This window comes from Polypterus senegalus, chromosome 2, assembly GCF_016835505.1.
Source record: "Polypterus senegalus isolate Bchr_013 chromosome 2, ASM1683550v1, whole genome shotgun sequence".
Classification (NCBI taxonomy): domain Eukaryota; kingdom Metazoa; phylum Chordata; class Cladistia; order Polypteriformes; family Polypteridae; genus Polypterus; species Polypterus senegalus.
Window position 1 is genome coordinate 188152275 of NC_053155.1, and position 24313 is coordinate 188176587.

General features: G+C 36.1%; 1 protein-coding gene across 1 annotated transcript in view; it reads left to right on the forward strand.

Moving 5' to 3' along the window:
* ace2 (angiotensin I converting enzyme 2) overlaps positions 1–24313 on the forward strand; it is a 99089-nt gene that overhangs the window by 31303 nt on the left and 43473 nt on the right. Inside the window, exons 6-9 of the mRNA XM_039745047.1 lie at positions 310–415; positions 9829–9926; positions 13339–13508; positions 22982–23208. Of these exons, the coding sequence (XP_039600981.1) occupies positions 310–415; positions 9829–9926; positions 13339–13508; positions 22982–23208 (601 nt within the window). The remainder of the gene's footprint in view (positions 1–309; positions 416–9828; positions 9927–13338; positions 13509–22981; positions 23209–24313) is intronic.

The following is a 24313-nucleotide window of genomic DNA, read 5'->3' on the forward strand; positions in this document are numbered from 1 at the left end:
TCATTTCTTTGGCCTATTATGCTAATTATGTATTTCAACTTACTTTGATTCTTAAAGCCACTTTTTCCTCACATGCTAGGACTGTTTGTAAAGCACTTATAGAGTACTGTACCTTTTTCTTTAAAGGTAATATTTTAGATTTCAGTCCATCAGAGTAACAAAAACAATCTAAATGAAATATGTAAAAATGTGGAACATGGATATACTATTTTGTTTAGACTAAGATTCAGAAGAATAATGTTTAAGTGACATTTTTAAGTACCTTATTTTTATCATGAATGGTTAATAACAACTTTTAATTTTTTTCAGATACTTCCCCTATACAAGCAACTGCATGCATATGTGAGAGCTAAACTGAGTAAGGCTTACCCAGGACATCTCAATGACCGAGGGGGTCTTCCTGCTAATTTACTTGGTAAGATGATAAAACTCACTCAACACAGTAAGACCTTCCATCTTGAAAAATGTTTTATTTTTTAATTTTTTTTACTTTTGACAGTTCTAAAACTAGAAGTATGGTTTACTTTAGACTAGATACAATGGTGATAATGTTGAATAATGATTTACCAGAATAACTTTATAAGTAAAAGATTTTGTACCTATGACCAGCCCATTTTGGACCTCATATGTACTGTTTCTTCAATAGATCATTAAATCTATTGATATAAACCAAACACTTCCTTAAAATAACACTAGGAGAATATGTAGTATCAAAAGTCTGAGTTTGTAACACTATTTCACTCCATAAGTGTCAAAATATTTGTTGTACAGTATATGGATTAAGGAACATAATATAAGTAACTTTGGGGCACACACTATGCCAGAAGCAGGCTTTGGAGGTTTGGAGTACAAATCTGAAAATCTCTGAACATTCTGATAAGACATATTGTGAGAAACACTTAAAATAATAAGAAAATTCCCAGCATTGATATCCCTGTTTTGATTTGTAACTTTAGTATGGCAATATCTTGACAGATACATGTAGAAGACTGAAGAGTAATAAGTGAAATAAAACAACTGACAGTTCTCCACTGGAAGAACACTGGTTAGAGCTTAAAGCTTTTTTGTTTTTCATCATGATGTTTTCCTTATCTTGTACTTGGCTTTGCTTCCATTTAAATGCACACAGTAACTGCATGGCTGTCGTTTCACAAAGCTTTATTAATAAGACGTCTTCTTACTTAACATTTGAATGATATTATCAATCCAACAGCTCCAAAAAGCTTAGCTATGATTATTGTTCTTTTATATAATTTACCTCCTCGACGTTTCTGATTGACAGTCGTCGTTTTTTTAATTAGAAATGAGGGAGCCTAATTTATTTTTATTTTGCACTAGTGCCCACCAGATTCTAGTTATGTCACTAGTTGCCTCAAATCATAATATTAAAAAATCTACTGACCAATAGGAAAAAAGACCTTTTTTTAAGTCATAATTATATTTCAAAAACAACTCTCAAAAAGCATTTTTCTAATAAATTTATAAAGTAAAAATTGCTGAGATGCATATTATGAGTTTAAGTGTTGATATTTCAGATTCCTTCTGTTGATTTTTATAATGTAACAGAATTCTCAAACCAAAAATCTAGTATGTACCCTTGTTGATTGGGTTATGCTTACATCTAACGTGGCAGGAGAACCGTTAATGAATATGTGTGCATTTTCATAAAATTCACTGTATATTGGAATTTAACATTAACTTGTTTTAAACAAAACACCTGAGATGAACTTTAGAAAATGCTAGCAACAACATCAAGCAGAATTTATAAGGAGCAGCTATGGCAAGAAAGAATTGTTTACATTTTTAAGATATGCCTGTGACATTAAATAATTGTTTTGAATATTGTTCTTTATCTCATTGTGAGCTGATTGCTTTAGAACTGGATTCATTATTTTTGCCAGATTTTTTTCTCATGGCAGCACCTCCTCCACAAACCATTTTCAATGGGCACCCAAGGCATGAACTCAGGTTCTCACTCAGCAAAGAGAATGACTATCTTAGCCAGTCGAGTCAAAGTGAACTAACTAACTAATCAAACTTCTGACTGCGAGGGTGACATTTCTCTATAGAAGGCAGCGTACTGTAACATGCCATATATTTGCACTCTGCTAAATATTAACTAGGCTGTATATTTCATTATATTTTTAATTGTGGTTTATAGGTTTAGGCCAGCTACTTTCACATACAGTATACTGTGTACAGTGAAATTAATTCTTTCATGTGCAAATCAATATGCAATACACAGCCACTCTCTAGTGCCACAATTAATGAGTAGTACTACCTTGCAAGTTTTGTCTACCTTTCCTGTAAAAATGTTAGAACACGTCATACATATCTATCATATAGTGCCTTTCAGCTTTATTTTACCATTCAGCAATTATAGTACATTTCCTATCAATGTTTCTATTTGAAGCAAAAATAAAATGATTTCTTTTAAAATAAAATATAAAGTACAGCTCAGACATTAACCAGCAATGCAAATTTAAATGAATCCTTGCACAATCAAATCAGATTATTGTATATAAAATATATTTTTTCAGTTTCACGAATATCAGATGTTTGTGGTGCCTACGTGGCATGGTGGCACAGATTAAAGACATGCAAGTTACATGAATTGCAGTTTTAAATTATCCCTAATGTGCGTAGGATGAAGTGTTGCCCTGTCCAGGAAGTGTTGCTCCCTTGGGCTCCATGCTTACTGCGACAGGCTCCAACTTTCACGTAACCCTGCCCTGGATTACTGGGTTTTGAAAATTAAGAAAGAATAGATTCATGTGGAGATGATAAATGAGTAGCTCATGGCCACATTTTTGTGTATAATTTCTCAGCACCATATGTGACTTCTTAATAAAGCTCACTCAACACAGTAGAACTTTCCTACTCCTCTTGTACTTCAGCTGTGACAAGTGATGTGTCCTTTAGGAATTCTTTCTTTTCCTATAACACATGTTCAAGCTCAATCTCCGACATTGTATAAATGAATGTTTTTTCTCCGTGAAGGTAATGTTTAGATTTGTTTCATCAAAAAATAATTTGTCTAATATCTTCTGTGCAGGTACATTCGTGAAGGGACTAAGATAGAACATAATGCATATACTGTATATATTTTTTTATTTTATTTATTTTAATGAAAAGCAAATAACAATCCATATAATCAAATCAAACTTAACAAACTAGAATTCAACCCCCACCCAAAAGAAAGACAGAAGAGCCAACCAATAAAGCAAATATTTAAAAGCAGCAAGGAAGCAAGATTATCCTTTTCCCCAATATAGATGATTATCCTGGATTGTTAATCATTAGGTCCTGCCATTTTTAAAAAAGTTTTACAAAGTTTTGAACAGGTCCTCTGAGTGAGAATTTGATTTATTCCAATTTCAAATAGTATAGGACATCAGTTACCCAATGACATAAAAGTGCTAGTAGTGAGGTAAAGGCAGTTACAGTTTGTTTGTCCTTCTCCACTTTAAGCCCATCTGGGAGTACATCAAACACAACTATTAATAGGGTAGGATGGATTGTGACACCAAGGCTGTGTGATAGGCATACAAAGATATTTGTCCAAAATGATATTCATTTGGTACATGCCCAGAACATGTGACCCAGTGAGGCTATAGTTCGATTACAACGTTCACAGATTAAATCTTGCCCTGGAAACATTGTGGTTTTAAACAAGATAAATGCACTGGATTGAAGATTTTTAGTTGAATGATTGAGTACTTTGCACATATGAAACTAGAGTGTATTCTGTGCATGGCTGCCTCCTACTCCTTTTCTGAAATATTAAATGGCAGATCCTTTCCTCATCTTACCCTGGGATCATTGAAAGGAAATGATTTTAAAATGTTTTTGTAAATTGGAGAGATGCTATCTGAGTCTTCAAGACTGATCAATATTTCTTTTGGAATAGAACTAGGTGGGAGATGAGGAAAATTGGGCAGGTTCTGTTTTTGCAAAGTTTCTAGGTTGAAAGTAGTGGGGAAATGTGTTGATGAGAAGTTAAATTTGAAGCTTAATTGTTCATAGGATGAAAAAACATTATCTATGTACAAGTTACTTAATGTACTTAATTACAGTACTTACTAAGTAAGTAAGTACTAAGTACTTAAATCCCAGACATTTTCCAAACATTAAATACAGTGTATGTTTGAAAGGGTGGGAAAAAGTGGTTGTTATGTAGAGGTGCAACAGATATATGCTTCCTACATTGGTTCAATATTCTGAGTGAATGAATGGCAATTGAATTATTAGTGTATTGACGATTGTTTATATTTATTGGAGCACGGAGCAGGGAATATAAAGAAGTACTGCAAGATTTTAATTCTATTGCAGACCAGGCTTGTGTATGTTCACCAATTTGTGTCAACGTCCAGGTTTTCATAACTTGTACATTTGCCTCCCAGAAATAAAACTGAAAGTTAGGTGGTGCCATACCTCCTTCTGTTTTAGTTCGTTGTAGGGTCACCCTCTAGATGCGTGGATGCTGCGATTCCAAATAAATGAGGTGAAGATTGAATCTAATTTATTACAAAAAATACATTTTTAATATATGTGGGAGTGTTTTGAAATAGAAAAAGAAACTTGGGAAGGATGTTCATCTTAACAGTGTTGATTCTCCCTGCTAATGTGAGATGGAGGGTGAAACATCTATTCACATCTTGTTTAATATTTAAGTACAACAATATAAAATTGTATTATGACATTTAATTTAGAGATGCAGTGATTCTACCTGTCTACGAAAGTGACCAGATGTGCCTAATTCAGGATATCATTGTAATAAGATAACAGTCACTTCACAGTTTTGAAAAAAACACAATCATCCATTCTTCTATGAATTTCATGAACCCATTTGTTTCTATTGAAGCTCTAAGCAGATTCAGGCCCCATCCTGGCAGCACTGACTGCAAAGCATGCAAAAACAATGTGCCAAATGTTTATTTTTGTAGGCACTGACATAGCTTATGGGCCTGAAATACTGCTGACAATAAGCTAAGCTAAATGTAGGGTACTTCAATTACAATAAAAAAAATGGATATTCAGTCTATATGATTCACATCTTTAAAGGATCTCTACTAATGTTTATAGCTGCTTGATTTGCCATAATTTTCATTTTATTTTGTGAGGAAAAATCACCATGTATTTGTGAGAAATATGTAGTTATTTCCCATAACCATAGTGTCATGTTGTATTATTGAGAGATTTGTGAGGTTTATCCAAAACATTTATTGAGTTTGTGCATTCTCACCCTTAAAAATGAACACACACATACACAAATACACACACATTCACATAGCAATCCCATCCAGACAATGTCTTGAGTAGTGCTAACTGCCAGTCACTTCGCAGTGTTCTACATAAGATTCTCTATATAGGGATTCATTATCACCAACTCTAACAAACACGTGGATATCATTGCAACACACATAAAAGTGCAACTCTTTTGGTTATATGCTACTTTCTAACCAGTGTCTTGCTTTAACCTCAGTTGCACTAATTATTGAGCGGTGGTCTCGCTAGCCTTCATAAACCATGTGAATAGGACAGTAGTTATCTAAGTCAAACGTGGTACACATTTATTATTTCAAACACTCTAGATAAAAGACAAAGTATAGAGAATAAAAATGCAAAATAAATAATAAAAGTGTGGGATTTATTAATGTGTAACAATACCAATTATAAGAAAATATAATATAAAACAAAATACTTAGAAAAGTCAGGATATAAACAATCTTAGAAAACCTTAATGCAAATCAGAATTGTCAAGGGGTGGATGTCCTTTAGTGATTACCATAGTTCATAGTTAAGTTTTCTTTTTTTTTTTTTTTTATTAATTTTATTACAATCCATACAAAGCAATCAAGTTTTTACAAAAAGAAGAATTGAGTTAAGAACAGATCAATCCCCACCCCTGAGAGAGAGAGAGCAAGCCAAACGGCGTAAAATTTAAGGCTTGTAAACATACCTAAATTAATAAATTCTCTGTGCTTTATAAACTTATTTTAAAATATTACTGATTAGATCCTGCCATGTTTTGAAAAAGGTCTGTACGGATCCTCTAACTGAGTATTTGATTTTTTCCAATTTTAAATAATATCACACATCGGTTTCCCACTGACTTAAAAGAGGAGAGTTTGGGTTCTTCCAGTTTATCAGAATAAGTCTGCGTGCCAACAGTGTAGTGAATGCAATCACAATTTGTTTGTCTTTCTCCACTTTAAGCCCCTCTGGAAGAACCCCAAACACAGCTGTTAATGGGTTAGGAGGGATTGTGAGTCCAAGGCTATCTGAAAGGTAATTAAAAATTTTTGTCCAGAATAATGTTAATTTGGTGCAGGCCCAGAACATGTGACCTAGTGAGGCTGGGACTTGGTTGCAACGTTCACAGGTTGGATCATGCCCTGGATACATTTTGGAGAGTTTCAGACGAGACAGATGTACTCGATATATAATTTTGAGTTGTATAATTGTATGCTTTATGCATATGGAGCTCGAGTGAATTCTCTGCATTGCTACTTTCCACTCCTTTCTGATATATTAATTGAGAGATCTTTTTTCCAGTGTCCTCTTGGATCTTTGAAAGGAAGGGATTGTAAAATGATTTTATATATTGTAGAGATGGAGTCTAATTCCTTGAGATTGAGCAATATTTTTTCCAGCGTGGATGAGGGTGCAAGATGAGGAAAATCTGGAAGGTTCTGTTTAACAAAGTTCCTGATTTGAAGATAGTGAAAGAAATGTGTAGCTGGAATGTTAAATTTGGAATGTAATTGTTCATAGGATGCAAAGACTTTGTCTATATAAAGATCTCTAAGCAAGTTAATTCCAAATTTTTTCCAGATATTAAAACTGCATATGTTTGTGAAGGTTGAAAGAGGTGGTTCTCTTGCAGGGGTGCCACAGATAGAAGCTTCTCCGTCTTAAAATGCTTTCTACATTGGTTCCAGATTCTAAGTGAGTGGAGCACAATTGGGTTATTAGTGTATTGCCGATAACGTGTGTTTATTGGAGCGCAGAGCAGGGAATACAAAGAAGTACTGCAGGATTTTACTTCTATTGCGGTCCATGCCTGTGTATGTTCTTCTATTTGTGTCCAGGTTCTTATCGACTGTATATTTGCCGCCCAGTAATAAAACTGGAAGTTAGGTAGAGCCATGCCGCCTTCTGCCTTTTGTCTTTGTAGGGTCGCTCTTTTGATGCGTGGATGTTTTGAATTCCAAATAAATGAGGTTATTGTTGAATCTAATTGCTTAAAGAATGATTTATTAATGTATATTGGGATGTTTTGAAATAAAAAAGGATTAACAGTGTTAATTCTTCCAGCTAGAGTGAGATGAAGAGTTGACCATCTATGCAAGTCTTGTTTAATTTTTTCCATGCAGACGGAAAAATTTTGTTGATAAAGAGCTTTATGTTTACTTGTGATGTTTACCCCTAGGTATTTAAACTGTTCTGCAATGATAAAGGGTAGGGTATCTAATCTAATATTATATGCTTGAGAATTCACTGGAAAGAGTACACTTTTATTCAGATTAATTCTGAGACCAGAGATCTTTTGAAATTCTGTGAGTGCTGCTAAGACTGCAGGCACAGAATTTTCTGGGTCCGAAATATACAGTACCATATCATCTGCATATAATGAGATTGTTTAGTTTTCTGATGCCCAAATCAGATGGTCTCGCATCTCTTGACCTCTGATGTCGCCCTACTGTTGTCGTTTTTTCTTTTTCTCCTTTTATTTTTTGTGGTCCATCGGATAAGCCATATTTATGTTAAAATGCACACGTAAGGTTTTGGGACATGTGACATTGCACACATTTGATTGGCTAACTTTTCCTGATGATGAATAACTCTGATCAAATTGTTTGATCTTTTAAGTACCTTTCAAGCACTCCTTACTTTCCCAGGCTGTAAACTAATTTGGAAATTCCTAGTCCTATGACATCCATCCTTTCAAAGGGTATATATTAATTAAAACAGGTTCTGTGGTATGAATTTGTTTCCCATTCCCAATAATAATAAAGTAACTGAAAAAGAAACTGACTGGCCCAAATGCATAATAACTAGTACAATGCAAAAGAATATTTGTAAATGGATTCCTTTTCACGCTTTTAGTTTTTTCCCTCGCAAGAAAAAGTGCACTCCAGCTTTACTTTAGCAACTCTAAACCAAGCATAGCTATATTTAAATGTTTTGAAAAAAAGGAAGAAGATCGCAGATTTATTCTGTGAGAAGTGATGAGTGGTGATCAATAGTCAAATACAAGTGTTTTGCCGGCAATTCACATTTGCTGTTGATAACAATAAAATGAGTAATTACCTGAAGATTGTTTCTGTCTCGTACCTGTTATGTGGAGAAACTTTAGTTCTGGGAGGTATTAAGAAACAGAATTTGAGCAAGCAAATTGTATTCTTTGAGCTTTTGGAAGCCAGTGATTGTGGGTGGCAACTGCTGTGGCACTAATGCACTAAATAACAATGCAACTCCTCATTCTCCACATGATTAGTCTATCACTGATGTAACATATTATAAACAGTACTTATAAAATTAGAATAGTCATTGTGAGTTAGCTGAAATGAAGGTTTCATTGATGCCCTGTTAAGTGTTTTAATAGAACAAACTTATTGATGAAAAAAAATATAAATTCAAGGTTATATTTAATTTTAAAATGCAGCTGATGGGTGCTATGGGGTTAAAGCACAGCTTTCTGAAAAGCTGTAAATCATGACTTCGTAAACTCACAATCTTTACGTTATGTATTCTGAGGATAAGCTTTGCATTTTTACATTGGCGCAAGTTTCAAATTCTGAATTGATTATATTTATTAATTTTTGGAAATTGAATGCTTTACTTGATTGGTTTCAGTAGTTGTCTGCTGACATAAAATATAGATATTTGAATTCTATTGTCACTTTAACACAGGCAAACACAACTTATTTAACTTTGTCTGCCATGTAGAGGTTACAACTGATATGAATTATGTTTAACTGCAATTTTGTGTCTTTTTGCTTGCCTTTTTATTTCAGAATATTTTTAAACAGGTTATGCTTTTCTTCTAAGCCCACTAATTTTGGCACACTAATTGCTGAAGCCTCTTTCATTGTCTTTCAGAGAAGGACATCTGATAAATCAAACCCCTTCATCCTCTACATTAGAAAATCCAGTTCTTCCCAGATGTTTTCTTACCTTCCATTAATTTCTGTACTGACTCCACAGGGCAGCAACAGTTTAAAGTAAGACAGAATGACAAAATATGTAATAATAGTAATAACAATCCAAGGCCATACCCGGGAAGACTGGAATTAAATAAACAAAGGCCAGGATGTGAGACTAAATTGCAAATTGAGAAATGTAGCGAGAAACTCAATAACCCAAATATTTCACATAGCCTAAATCAAAACAGTATAATAATAATAGTGCAACTTTTTTTAATTTATCCATAAACTGGGTTAGCAATGTAGCCTAACAATCATCTGGTTACCCTGGCCAAATAAAATCTTTAAAAACATCCTAAATCAAATAAAAAGGCTGTAAAAATATAAAACAAGATCCAGATCATCAAAAAAACAGAAACACAAATATCTACCAGAGTCGTAGGTAAAAAAAAGAGAGAGAGAGAGAAAAAAGAGTTTTTAATGGTCGGTATGGCTCTTAATTTACTCATTATTGATTCCATGTGTTTCTTAGGTGCCATTTTTATACTGTATTTTATGATGTCCGTATTCAGAATCCCTTTTAATTTGTCATATTTATCTCATAACTTTTGCTACTATAATATTATATATTAAGCTATATTACATTTTTCAAAGATTGCTTTTGTTTAATTTGTAGGTGATATGTGGGGAAGATTTTGGACAAACTTGTATGGTTTATCTATACCCTTCATTGGAAAGGAAGACATAGATGTGACTTCAGCCATGGTTGGAAAAGTAAGCATTGTTTATTTCATCTTATTTTTAATCTTTCGCCCTTAATTGGTTACTGATTAGTGATTCTAGCTAAACATTTCTTAGATAATCCGATTGCACAACATGCGCTTAAGGCCTGATGCTTAGCAAATAATCTAATTATACCTGACATCCAAAACAAAACCAGTTTAGTTTTTCATAACAGAAGATGGGACATACTATGATGGAAATCTGTAATACAGTGTGGTATCACAAGAACTGTTAACTGTAACTTACATTCTTGTTAAGTTATACTTCACTGATCCTCAATTTTCTAACTCATGTAAACTAGTTCTGGTTACATGGTGCTAATGCTTATCCAGGCAGCAATAACGAATTCTCTTGTTCGTGCTTTGAGAAGGGCATATATGACAAAATACATGTTATGAACAGAAAAAAGTATCTGTACCAATAGAAAGAAAGAAAGAAATGCTTTTTTGAGTTTTTAATTGAACTTTATTAGCAAATCATTTCCAATGTCGTAAGTGAAAAAAAAAAAAACAAATAAAAGCCCAACTCACCCCAAAAAGAAAACAATATTGAATGCATATTTCAAATAAGAAAAATAAACTCATTATCCTCAAGTTTACAAACTGCCTCATGCTTAACACCAGAGATACCCTGGAGGAGCAGACCTGGGGGTGCAGTGACACCGGGGCCAGCTTGGCTGAATTTATATAGACAAAAAGAACTGGAGTCCCATGTGTAACACTTTGCATAGAATTCACACTAAAACATGGCATGTGGACAAAAGCGGAAATTCAGATGCACAAAACCATATGTAGCCAACTTCAACATACTTCAGCTCCATAAATCCTGGTTAGCGCGAAAAGTACTCCTCCCATAATTTTGCATATTTTAATATACAACTCAATATAAAGTTTCACCTTTTGCTCAGCATTTGCTTAAAAGAAAATGGCAAAAGCACGTGAAAAAAATAAGGGGAGGCAAGGAAAAACATACTATTTGTTGGTTTAAGCAGTGGTATAAACAATAAAAGAAAGTTGATCGAGTGATACAGAGTGGAGGAGAAACTCAAAAGTTCAAGTTCAGAAAGTCACACAGTGCTCGAAATACAAAAAGAAGTGGTCAGATATCAAAGTCTCCGTGAAAAGGCGAGTTGTAGCCCACTGTCTGAGTGTAATAGGATACAGAGAAAAGCAAAAAAACAAATAGGGACACAGTGAAAAAAAAAGTAGAAATGTCTACTTTAATCTCGGAGATTATTTTGTCATTAAAGTAGAATAATGTAAACTTAATCTTAAAATGAATGTTTAATTTCCTAGAGTTACTCAGATTCCATCATAACTAAAGTAGCATGTTAAATGCTTTATATTCTATGTGTTCTTCTACGTGCCTTCCGTGGACCATTATATCGTTGCAGGTTGATTACAATCAGTTGCCTTAAATTTATAAACGACGTGGTTAATTTCAATGTATTTAATAAAAGCCGTGTCAGGGATATGAATCTAAAAAAGAAAGGGAAACCACATAGGAACAGTAGCACTAATTTGATGCTGGGTGCCACCAGTTTGCAATACCAAGCAGAAAACATGCATACGCGATGGATTATGTTGCTGTGAAAATGTGGACGACTTTATGCCATTTTTAGCTTTTATACCTCACAATGCGCGGAAATTGCCATACACAACATTTTTGTGTGTACACATCATTTATGCATGAGGCCCCTTGGGATTTGTATTGGCAGGTGCTGCATGACATAATTACTGTTAATTCGTATATCTCACAGATTCAAACTTCACAGACAAATGTCCTTTCTGTGGAGAGAGACTGTCTTCCACTGTTTTCTTTTCTGCCTTAATCTTCGACCTCTTTTAAATGTTCTAAACTCTGTTCTTAACTTGACTTTCAATGATTGTGTATTTATTTATAGTGTCACGGACAATAAGAATAATCTGACTGGGAATTTCCTCATGGGACAGCCCAAGCTGACTATTTATAAATCAAGAAAAGAGCAAGTCAAATCAAATAGGCAGTGTGACATTAAAAGATTATTTCATGGCCTTTGACAGCCACAGTATACTTAGACTAAAATGACTGGAAATATGGATTCTTTTGCGGAAAGCTGGCGTGTTCATGAGATAGAAAGAAAACTTCTTGAATGTTGAATTAAACTTTATTAATCAATACTCAACAAAGTAAAGCAAACAAAGAAAACCCCAACTCACCCCAAAAAGGAAACAATATTTAATTCATATTTCAAAATGAAAAATCAACTCATTATCATCATGTTTACAAATTGCCTCATGAACACACCATTTTTCCTCAAAAGAATTCATAATTCAAAAGAAGGCAAGACTTCCTTCCTCCATTCTCACCACATTCTACAGGGGTACCATTGAGAACGTTCTGACAAGCTGCATCACTGTCTGGTTTGGGAACTGTACTGTCTCTGATCGTAATGTCCTAAAATGGATAGTTCATACTGCAGAAAAGATTGTTTAGCCCATCCCTTCCTCCACTGAAGACATCTTTATAAAGTGTTGTATCTATAAAGCTTACAGAGAGAACATTGCCCTTGAATGTTGGTACCCTTGGCAGGTGTGCACCCCTTCCCAACTACGAAAATACAAAATAATAACATGAAAGGTAAAGCTGAGTTTTACTTCTTAGTACAATATTATGTTTTGCTTAAGATGAATATGAGCTATGTCCATTTTTGGGTTCTTTTTAAAATCACAGTGGGTGGCCTAAATTAAAATAAATATAGCCTTTGTAAGAAGTGTATAATTAATAATTAAAATCAGTCTATCATTCCATTATTATTTCATTTAGTACTCTTTAGACTTTTATAATTCCTCAGTAGTTAGTGTAAACCTGCATCAGCAGGCATCTGAAAATGTAAAAAAGCTCCAGGTTCTTTCCTCACTGAAAAGAAAAGAAGGTAAAATACGCAACGTTTCAGCTGTATAGCCTTCATCAGGAATGGAAATGAAAAGAAAAGTGGGGGTAACATATAGAGGAGGAAAATGAGGGAACAAAGGCAGAACAGATGAAAGAAGTAAACCTGAAAGAAGATGTGAAAATGCTGCCTTTAGAAAAGATGAAGGGAGATATTAAAAAGTTAGTTTGTTATTAAGACAAGTAGAAATATGTGATCCCAGGTTGAGAATAAACCGAGCTTCTTCTATTGTTCTTTGAAAAGTGTTTTTGAAGACTTGTGAAAGAACACAAACGGGAAGACGAGGTATTGTAACCTCTTTGATGTTAATGGCTCAAACATGCCCCTCGCAATGGTCTACTAGTCATCTTCGTGTTTCAACTGTGTAGATGGCTTCAAACATCCTTCAAGAAATGCAGTAAATATGTTTTTCAAAGGATAACAATGTTTGAGGTCTTCTGCATATTTACCATTTTAATGTTGTTGTTTCAGGGTTGGACCTATGAAGATATGTTTGAAGCAGGAGAGACTTTCTTTGAATCAGTGGGTCTTTTTAATATGACTGAGGAATTTTGGAATAATTCAATGCTTGAAAAACCAAATAACCGAGAGGTTGTTTGCCACCCCACCGCCTGGGATATGGGAAATGGTAAAGATTTCAGGTAATTTTGGTTTTGTCAAAAAAAAAAATCCTTACAAAGTGGATGGAGGGTTGAGACAACAAAAAAAAAGTTTTTTTGTAATACAATTTCATTTCAGTGTAATATAAAGTCCAGTATGAGGACTAAATATTTGATTATTAAAGATATAGAGAATAAAACAATTGAGAATGCAACAGTTGAATTTGCCTGAACCCTCAGTTTGATGACATGCTTTCAAGCTGATGAGAACTTCTGTCTTTGTGCACAACCAACAAGGGACTTCTTATAAATCTAGGCTTTGTTTAATCTTTGCAACTGAAGTGGAGTAATTACTTTATACACAGTTTTTTAAACTATAGGTCACAACACAAAAAGGGTTAGTGGGTTGCCATCGTTTGGTCACGTATGTTTGCAAGTCAACATTGTGTTTCATGGGAACCCACTTTGTCAGTCGGCGGTGAGTCTCCAAAGAGTAAAGTCATGGAAAAAACATTCCTCTATCTTCAAAGAAATCAGTCGTGGAGCCTAGATGAGAATGTAGAACATTTCTTTATCTGCAAAGAGTTATGCCCAAATGTCTCAGTCCATGGAGTGCACAATTAACTAAACAATTCATCTGCTTTTATACTTTTTTCAAATTACATCACTTTACCTAACACGTCATGTCATTTTACTCTTAATATGCAGAACTGTATTACCTCCTCCAATCAACTAACGCCACCTGTAATTTCTGACTCATGATGAATCTCCCATTATTCTGAATACCGCTTCGTTAAAAGGGGTATTTTGCGGATTGTCCTACTGCTCTTAGCACCTCTTCATAGGAGGGGAGTATGGGCTTTCCCTTCAGATTACCCTTGGTGTTCTTTACTCATTTACCTCTTTCTAATCCAATATATCTCTCTACCTTTAATCTTGTAAAATTATGTGTGGTAGTTTCTGTAAGTCAGGGCAGTGACCTCTTGCGCTTTCAGCTTTAAGTTGCATTTAGTCAGCCCTTGAGGTGCACTCAATCCTTTCCTTATGTTAAATAATTCTTCCTGTTATGGCTTCATATATATACTTGTAATAAGTTGTAAAAAAATGATTATATCTTAACTAAAAATTCCATAGCAAAACTGCCTGATCATCATGTAATTGTTATCTAAGACTAATAATAATAATACACATTTGGAAATATATTTGAATATTATTTTATTTTATAATTTGCTTGATATTTTACTTGTTTAGTATTCAGAAACACCTTTTGGTTTTCATTTACTGCTTTCTTCACACCAGCTCCTTGCCCTGGGTTAGTTTTTCCATTACATCTGAGATGATGCTGGAATTGTCTCTGACTGAACTGGATTAAGCTGGTTTCATTCTAACCTACTAATTTAATACCATTTCCACCTATCATACAATATTTGTAATTCACTATTTAAAAATAAAAAAATTAAGAGATATTGATCTGCTTTGGTTCACAATACATTTGGATTATGCTGTCAGAACGAAAGAAAATGAAATCTTTTTAAATGTCTAGTGTGGTTGAATGAGATTAATAACCAACCAGCTGTATATAATACTAGCCGAAGCCTGCCGTAGCCTACAGCGGTGTAAGAATAGGAACGGAAAACGGTGAGAAAGGAATTCAGTATAACAAAGGCTTAGGAAACCACCATCGCAGTATAACGAAAATAGCAAGCAGCGAAACCAATGCCAATGGTCGAGAGAGTACCTTCCTGTAGCAGGCTACGGAAAACATAGACATATATAGATAGACGCCGCATTCACTGTGTTGCCCAGTCGACATGATAAGTCAGCGCGTCCGCACTATTGCGAGTGGTAAATGTGCCATTTAAACTAATACAGGTAGACGTGGAAACTGGGTTTTCTGATGAAAAAACAATAACGTTTTAAACAGTATCATTTACATACAACAGATTTTGGCAAATTGTTTACATGCAATTATTTATATCCATTTATACACTAATAATGGCAATATTAAATAATAATAATAATTATTATTATTATTAAATAATTCCTCCTGTATAAGTAACATTTCTCGAACTGCTTTCTTCCATCTCCGAAACATTTCTAGACTTCGTCCTGTTCTTACGCAACACAGTACTAAAGTATTGGTTAATGCCCGAGTCACCTCACGTATAGATTACTGTAATGCTATTCTATCTGTCATCCCACAAAACGTATCCATCGCTTACAATTTATTCAAAATTCTGCTGCCAGCATAATAACCTGCTGTTCTAAATCCACTGAACATACTACATCTATTCTTTCTCAACTTCACTGGCTCCCTGTTAACTGTAGAATACAATACTAAATACCACTCTTAACATTTAAAGCTCTCCACAGCCTCACTGAACTCCTACAGACTGATACTCCTCTCGCTCACTCAGATTCTCATCTGCAGCTGTAAGTTCTGTACCACACATCAAACACTGTGCTATGGGAGCTCGAGCATCTCTCATAGTGTTCCTCAACTCGGGAATTCTCTTCTCTCTCTTATACATCAGCTCGATTACATAACACATTTTAAAACTACCCTCAAAACTTATCTTTTCAAACTGGCATACCAATTGTGAATTTTGCACTGTAACTGCCAGTTATCTTTGATTGTTTGCTAATTATTGCTGTTTGATTTAGCCTTCTCTTTAGCCTCGAGAGCGATGGTGGACGCGGAAGGAGGATTAGAGTGGGCGTTTGGGGCTCTGTCGTGCGTTCCCCATGACGCGAGAGGAGGGTTAGAGTGGGCGGGCGGGGCTCTGTTGTGCGTACCCCATGGTCGGGCAACTTGGTCGATTATATATATAAAAAAGCAGCCGGTATCAAAAAGAACAATGAAAAGTTAACGTGGCTCTGAAGTTCATGTGGACTGTAGCAGAGATTAAAGCGACTGAGGCTGTGTTTGGTGAGGTGTTCCATGCGGGCACATGAGCAGGCAGTACGCATGCCTCGAGAGTGAGGGTGGATGCAGCAGGAGAGTTAGATTTGGTGGGTGAGGCTCTGTTGTGCGTATACCATGACGCGGGAGGAGAATTAAAGTTGGTGGGCGGGGCTCTTTCGTGTGTATCCCATGGTCTTAGAGTTGGTGGGGGGGGGCTCTGTGAGTTGGTGGGCGTGGCTCTCTGTCTTATGTTCACTGTCTTGCGTGCTCTTAGTGAATTATATATATAGATATTTAATTAATTGCAAGAATAGGCTACTAATTATGAAATTGGTATTAACAAGAATGGTGTTCACCAGGATAGATAGTTTGAAACCCCCTATTTATCTGGTCTTCTATTATTTGATTGGCAGTCAAGGAAAAAGAAGTAATTAATAATTCTGAATTCTGAATCTTAAAAAAAAATTAAACTAGATAGATAGATAGATACATCACATACTCCTGCAGCAGCATACTGATAAAAAACAATATTAAATTAAAGAGTGATAAAAATACAGGTATAACAGACAATAACTTTGCAGTGTAGTGGATTCTCAATGATTGACAGGAGCCTGCTCAGCACCCGCTGCTCTGCCATGGATGTCAAACTGTCCAGCTCCGTGCCTACAATAGAGCCTGTCTTCCTCACCAGTTTGTCCAGGTGTGAGGCGTCCCTCTTCTTTATGCTGCCTCCCCAGCACACCACCGCGTAGAAAAGGGCGGTCGCTACAACCGTCTGATAGAACATGTGCAGCATCTTATTGCAGATGTTGAAAGACACCAGTATAGTCTGCTCTGTCCTCACTTGCACAGCACATCAGTATTGGCAGTCCTGTCCAATTTATCATCCAGCTGCACTCCAAGGTATTTATAGGTTTGCACCCTCTGCACAAAGTCACCTCTGATGATCGCGGGGTCCATGAGGGGCCTGGTCCTCCTAAAATCCACCTCTCCTTGGTTTTACTGCAGTTCAGTTGTAAGTGGTTTGAGTCGCACCATTTAATGAAGTCCTTAAATAGGTTCTTATACTCTTCCTTCTGCCCACTTGTGATGCAGACCACGATAACAGTGTCATCAGCGAACTTTTGCACGTGGCAGGACTCTGTGTTGTATTTTAAGTCTGATGTATATAGGCTGAACAGGACCGGAGAAAGTACAGTCCCCTGCGGCGCTCCTGTGTTGCTGACCACAATGTCAGACCTGCAGTTCCCAAGACGCACATACTGAGGTCTGTCTGTAAGATAGTCCACGATCCATGCCACGAGGTGTGAGTCTACTCCCATCTCAGTCAGCTTGTCTCTAAGGAGCAGAGGTTGGATGGTGTTGAAGGTGCTAGTGAAGTCCAGAAACATCATTTTTACAGCACCACTGCCTCTGTCCAAGTGGGAGAGGGATTGGTGTAGCATATAGATGATGGCATCCTCCGCTCCCACCTTCTCCTGGTATGCAAACTGCTGAGGATCGAGGGCGTGGCGGACCTGTGGCGTCAGGTGGTGAAGCAGCAGCCGCTCCATGGTCTTCATCACATGTGACGTCAGAGCGACAGGCCGGAAGTCATTCAGCTCACTAGGACATGTTACCTTTGGGACTGGGGTGATGCAAGATGTTCTCCAAAGCCTTGGGACTATCCCTTGTTCCAGGCTCAGGTTGAAGATGTGCTGTAGAGGACTCCATCAGCATCACCATTTCTTCTAAACACAAATGCTTTGGGTCAGAGGCAACAGCATCTGCACTCACTTTCTCCAGCTCCACTAGTTAATCCAGCAGGATTCTTTCTGAAACTGTCAGGAACCATGTAAAATGGCCAAAGGATTTAAGAAGTGGAGTTGGTCTTTTAAATTCAGGGGCTTCATATATAAAACTTGCTTATGCTCAGAAACGTGTAAACCGTTCCTTATGCAAAAGTCAGGATTTTTAAAACATGAACTTGCCGTGGAAACTGGCTTAATGTTACGCAAACATTCCATCATCCGTAAATCCTATGCTGACTTTTTTGGTGTTGGCAATTTAGCAACATCAAGCAGTAGGGCAATGAAATGAATAGAAAATCCTGTTACATTGTGCATTTCAATAACACTTCAGTCACATTCTGATGTCTATTCATTCATTTGCTAAACCCACTTTAGCCTGATCAGGGTCACATTACAGTTAACTGACATGTTATGTCCATACAACTGCCTTCAATGTTGATAAAAATGCCAAGTTCAAATACTTAATGTTAATTGTATTAGTGTGCATTTTGTCTTGTGGGTTGTATGACATAGCTGGAATGACTCTGAAGTCTGCTTCTCAAACTACAACTTAATAAAATAAAGGAATTATGAGTAGAACTGAGCAGCCGCACAACATTAGTCAGACACATTTGAGCATCACATATTAGTTGTTTATGTAAGAATGAAAGTGCTGTTTGTTTACAGAAGCAAATTAATTTTGTGATGTTGCCTTTACCTAAACATATGTGCAGTCAGTTGCACCAATTACAATAGGAAAATCAGCAATTGCTGCCAATTGCCTTTTGATCTTGGTTTGCTCACCCTGACTATAAGGAAATTGAATGTATCTGGGTAGCTTCTTAATTATGCCACCCTATACAGATGGCATGGCATGTTAAAACCTGTAATGGAACAAGGATAGCAGACATCTCCAAGAGGATGACTGTAGTGAGTCTAAATTAGCTTATAAACCAGCTTATAAACTAGTCGTCATCATTAAAAAATACACAAATACTGTTAATAATATTTAAATTTGTGACAATATAAGCACACATAACGTAACTTTCAACTGATTTGAAATTTAGAGCATTTTGTGTTATTTGTTTGCTTCATCAAAGAAACATATTTTTTTTTATTAAATATTTTGTAATAATACATGTGAGGTACAATAGTGATTTACTGAGACCACCACACAACTATTTGTGCAGGCAGTACATGTAGGTATTAGCTGTGCTGCCATTTTAAATTCTTATGCTCACTACTGACAATTTGTTTTGCCAAGAGGAGCAGCTATCAGATATGTAAAAAGGAAAATACTGAATGCAAACTATATAATTTGAAATAACCTCTCCCATGCTAAATTGGAAACAGTAAGCTAATCTGTAACTGAAACTGTACAGAGCATTTCTCTATCTGTTTTAAGCATGGATCACATGCAAATGTGAGTTGATTTATACAGGACAGATTATAGTATTTGTTGATCCATCCATTGTCTAAACCTGCTTATCCAGGGCAGGGACAGGTGGAGCCTATCCCAGCAAGCAAACAAGCAATTGGTACAGGTAGAAATAACCCCTGGACAGGACACCAGCATATCATAGGATGAGCACACATACAGACATGCACACACACCCAGCAGGGGGCAATTTAGCATCAAGAATTCATGACACCTGCTTGTCTTTGGACTGTTGTAAGAAATCAGAGCCTTTATATGAGTACCATAGTACTGTACATTCACTGGGGTGGGGGTTTGAGGACTCCGCTCATGTCAGTAATACCACATTCAATGAGGTTTCATGTTCTCCCATGGTTTGCAAATACAGCCATCACAACATGGCCAACTTTATATGGTGATTAGATCATGAATATTCAGAAAATAATGTTTTTTACAGCATTGCTACTAATGGGAGATTATGGGAAATGGCTAAAAGCACGTGCACACAGTTTTATCAATCCACACCTTTAGAGCATTAGTATGGGATCTAAATAAGGATTTATACATAAAGCCCCTGGTCTTTAAGTACTTGATTCTTTCTCTCTCCCTCTGCCTCTGTCTCTCTAACTCATTTAACACACACACAGAGTCTCTCTTGATGGATCCACCCCTTTTGACAGCGTCTCTCTCCTTGGTCTGCTTGTCCCTATCAGAATTTTCATGTCAAAAATTCTACCAACTTTGAGTTAGCAGTGCTGCTTTATTCAGTTTGGCCCTCTGCTCATGCAAAACAAAGATTTTTTTTCTTATTTAGAGTGTAAACTATATTATATAGTGTCAAAAACAGCTTGGATGTATTTACAAACCTAAAATGATGCCAGGGTAAAAAAAGGGTAAGCAAATGTAGAACAACAAAGGGTCAAATTGATAAAAAAAAAGACAAATCTACAGTCCATCTTGATATTATTATGCAGGTTTTAGAACCCTGACTACTAACTTACTTAGCTGAAACTACCACAAAAATACTGTCTCTTACATTTTCCAGTCACTACTCCCTCTCTTTGACTCTTTCTCTGTCTAACTCTGGAATCTACTTGCCACTTCTCAAGCACTTGCTTACACTCACCTCCACACTCCACATGCCTGTGGGGTCAGTGTGGTTTCAAATAACAATAAGTCTAGTCTTGAAATTATTTTTACAATGAGGTTCTTCTACAGACTAAAGCCTCACTCTAGTAGCCTCTGGGGCTGGAATCCATGCACCTCTGAGCACTCTTTTAGAATTAAATGACCAACTTTACAGTGCAGCTCAGTAGTCACTTGGTCTAGAGAGCAGCAAGATGTAAGGAAGTGTCCTACTCAGAGAAAAAAATGTTTAGCCTTGACCAGAGGAGATCATGTGGGGACCTTATCTAGGTCTTCAAAATTCTGAAGGACATCAATAAAGCACATCCAGCAAAATTATTTCAACTAAATGTTGTATCACACACATGAGGACACCAAAGGAAATTAAAGGGAAGTGCCTTTAATAATGAATTCAGGAAGATCTTCATTGCTCAAAGAGTTACGGAAATCTGGAGGGAACTACTGCCTTGTAGATGAAGCAGAAACCTTGACTACTTTTATGATATATCTGGAATGAAATATAGGGAAAGCTTAGTTATTACTCAAAAAAAAAAGTCTGATGGGCTCAGTGGTCTTATGTTCTTATATCAGTGGTACAACATTGTCCCAGGCTTGCCCTCCTTCTACTTTGTGCCCTCCAATAGCTACCAAGATGACACACACAGCTTTGGATTATTGCAAGGCGAAAAAAGGAGTTGCAAAACACAGGCAGAGGTTGTTAACAAATAGAAAAATACCAAAACACCATAACCAAAGGAGAAGACTAAAATGAGAATTGAAAAGTAAAAGGCATTCAAAAATTTAACACTAGGGCCTAGTTGAACTGTTGCATAAACAACGGGGACAAGACATTAATAAAATATCTTTTTATATTTACAATGACATACAAAACAGAATTCTTGATGTAAAAGCCATGATTAGGCTAAATTATATCCATAAAAAATCTAAATACTATAGCCATGAGGTGTTGCAACATGTGCCTCCCCCTAACTTTACTCCTTTTTTCTATGTTCTCTGTGTCCATAACCTGCTTTTGTCCAGGTTTTCACTGTTTCACTTTTATTCTGATGCCCCACTTATTGTTCTTCTGGAGTACAAAGCATACATTCAAAACATATTCCATTTCTGGTGAGCAGCATCTTCTGATAGAAGAATATTGTATGTTGTTTCTGCTAGTGTTTGTTTCTCACTCCTCAAATCCAGGCTGTGCTTTGCCTCTATGGTGTGCTGCACCCTCCTGGTTGGCAATATACCCATCCACCTTTAGAGATGTGGTAATGTAATGAGATGGTTTTCCAAAGGAGCACCTTTCAGAAGGTAGGCAACTGTTTAGATGGCCCAAGTCCAATAACAGCCCCTTATTTCCTTAACTATGGTATGAATTTGACCATGTAAGTTTACTGTTTACTTGTTTATAGCCTTTTTCCACTTTCTAACTAGATCTCTGTTGGCTCCATTTTCAAATTCTTATCATTAGATATGTTTAATGTTTAACTACAGGAAAGGATCTTCTCATTGCCACAGAAGAACCTGACCTTTTACATGATGTTGCACATCCTTTAAACTGTTTTCTTATGCTTAACCAATGGCATTTCCTGTGGACAAACTTCTTCATTTCAGGTTATTAATGCATGTCTACCCAAGTCAATGTAAACAATGTGAATTTTAGACTTAGAGTGAGAACATTATTGAACATTACTGACTGTTTTTCTAGTTGAAGTGAAGTAAATTAACTGTTGTGAATTAAGTATAATTCACCACGCTGCTGGGACGAAAGCCAAAACACAATTTTTAAAGTCATCTGAACATTTTCTGCATTTTTGTCATTTCTTTACTTTTCTTATAAAGATCAAAAGTGTTTTGTAAAAAAGACACCACTCTAAAGTGCCTTAAATACGATCTGCAGAGAGAAATTTTGAACTGAAAAGTTTTCATGTAAATTTCTTTTCGATCTGCAGTTCTTTTCTTCTTGCACGTGAAGCCTGAAAGCCATAACGACTGATTTAGATCATTTATGTTAGGTAGAATGCCCAGTGGGGCCTGAGTGGTCTCTTGGCCATGGAACCCCTGCAGATTTTGTTTTTTTTTTTTCGCAAGCCCATCTGTAGTTTTTTTTTTTTGTTGTTTCTTTGTTTTTTCTGTCCTCCCGGCCATTTGACCTTACTTTATTCTTTTACTTAGTATTGCCTAATCTTATTTTTGTTGCATATACACTTTTCTTTCTTTATCTTATAAAGCATTTTGAACTAAACCATTTTTATGAAAATTTGCTGTATAAATAAATGTTGTTTTTTTATAGGATTAAAATGTGTACTAAGGTGAACATGGATGACTTCCTCACAGTCCATCATGAAATGGGTCATATTGAGTATGACATGGCTTACGCCCACCAACCCTTCTTGTTCAGAAATGGTGCTAATGAAGGGTTTCACGAGGCTGTAGGTGAAATCATGTCTTTGTCGGCTGCCACACCAAAACATCTGAAGTCATTGGGACTTCTCTCTGCTAATTTTGTTGAAGATCATGGTAGGAAGCAATTTTTTATTGAGTGTGCTTTTTACTGTAATCAGTATTATCAAGTTTTAAGATGAAAAAGTAAATGAAATTGTTAATACAAATTTGAGTGGGAGTTATCTCTCCAATCTCTATTTGACCTCCCTTCATTTTAGACTAATGAATGCATGAATGTGTCCAGTGATAGGCTGGTATGCCATATTGGTTTCAAGGTACTCTCAAAGTGCTGGAATAAGGTTCAAGCCCTGTGACGCTGCATTTGACAAAGACATTGATTGTTGGATGGAATTTAATGTCATAGCTTATTTGCAGTTGCCTGATTCATTAAGACATACAATTAAGTAATAAAAGCTCGTTAATCAAAGTACATGAATGTGTTGTATATCTCCTGGTGTCTCGAGATTAAACTGAATGCGTGCAAAATAACAGATACAATATAGACTGAAGCGAGGAAGCACTCCTTCACGCAAAGAGTTGTGGGAATCTGGAACAAACCACTGAGTCATGAAATCAGAGCAGAAAGCATGACAACCTGCAAGAAGTATCTGGATGAGATATTGGGAAGGCTTCACTATTAGTCAAACAAAAGAGTTTAATGGACCCAATGGTCTTCTCTCATTTGTTAATTTTCTTATGCTCTTATGTCAGTGGGACAACATTGCTACTTGCACTTACTATGACTTTGTGCCCTCCAGTGGCCACTGAGATGAGACAAGTAATCTCTGATCATTGTGAGAAAAATAACCAGGAGAAGCAAAACACACTAGAAACAAGGTCAAAAGGAAGACAGAACAAGTAGGTAAAAATGATCAAAACTCCAGAGCCAAAGGGCAAAATCAAAATTAGAATCGAAAAGCAAAACGGATAAAAAAAAACTGTACACTAGGGATTTTTAAATTTAAAACAAAACTAAAAGTAAACTATGAAAACAGGTTCCTTGATGTAAAAATCTATGATCAGACTAAAAATATATGTACTACTACAAGTGCTACAGCCGTCACAACAACCTATGTTTCCACCTGGACGAGATATTGGGGCGAGTTAGTTGTTAGCTTACCAAATAAGCTTGATGGATTAAATGGTCTCCTCTTACTTGTTAAACCACTTATGGTTTTTT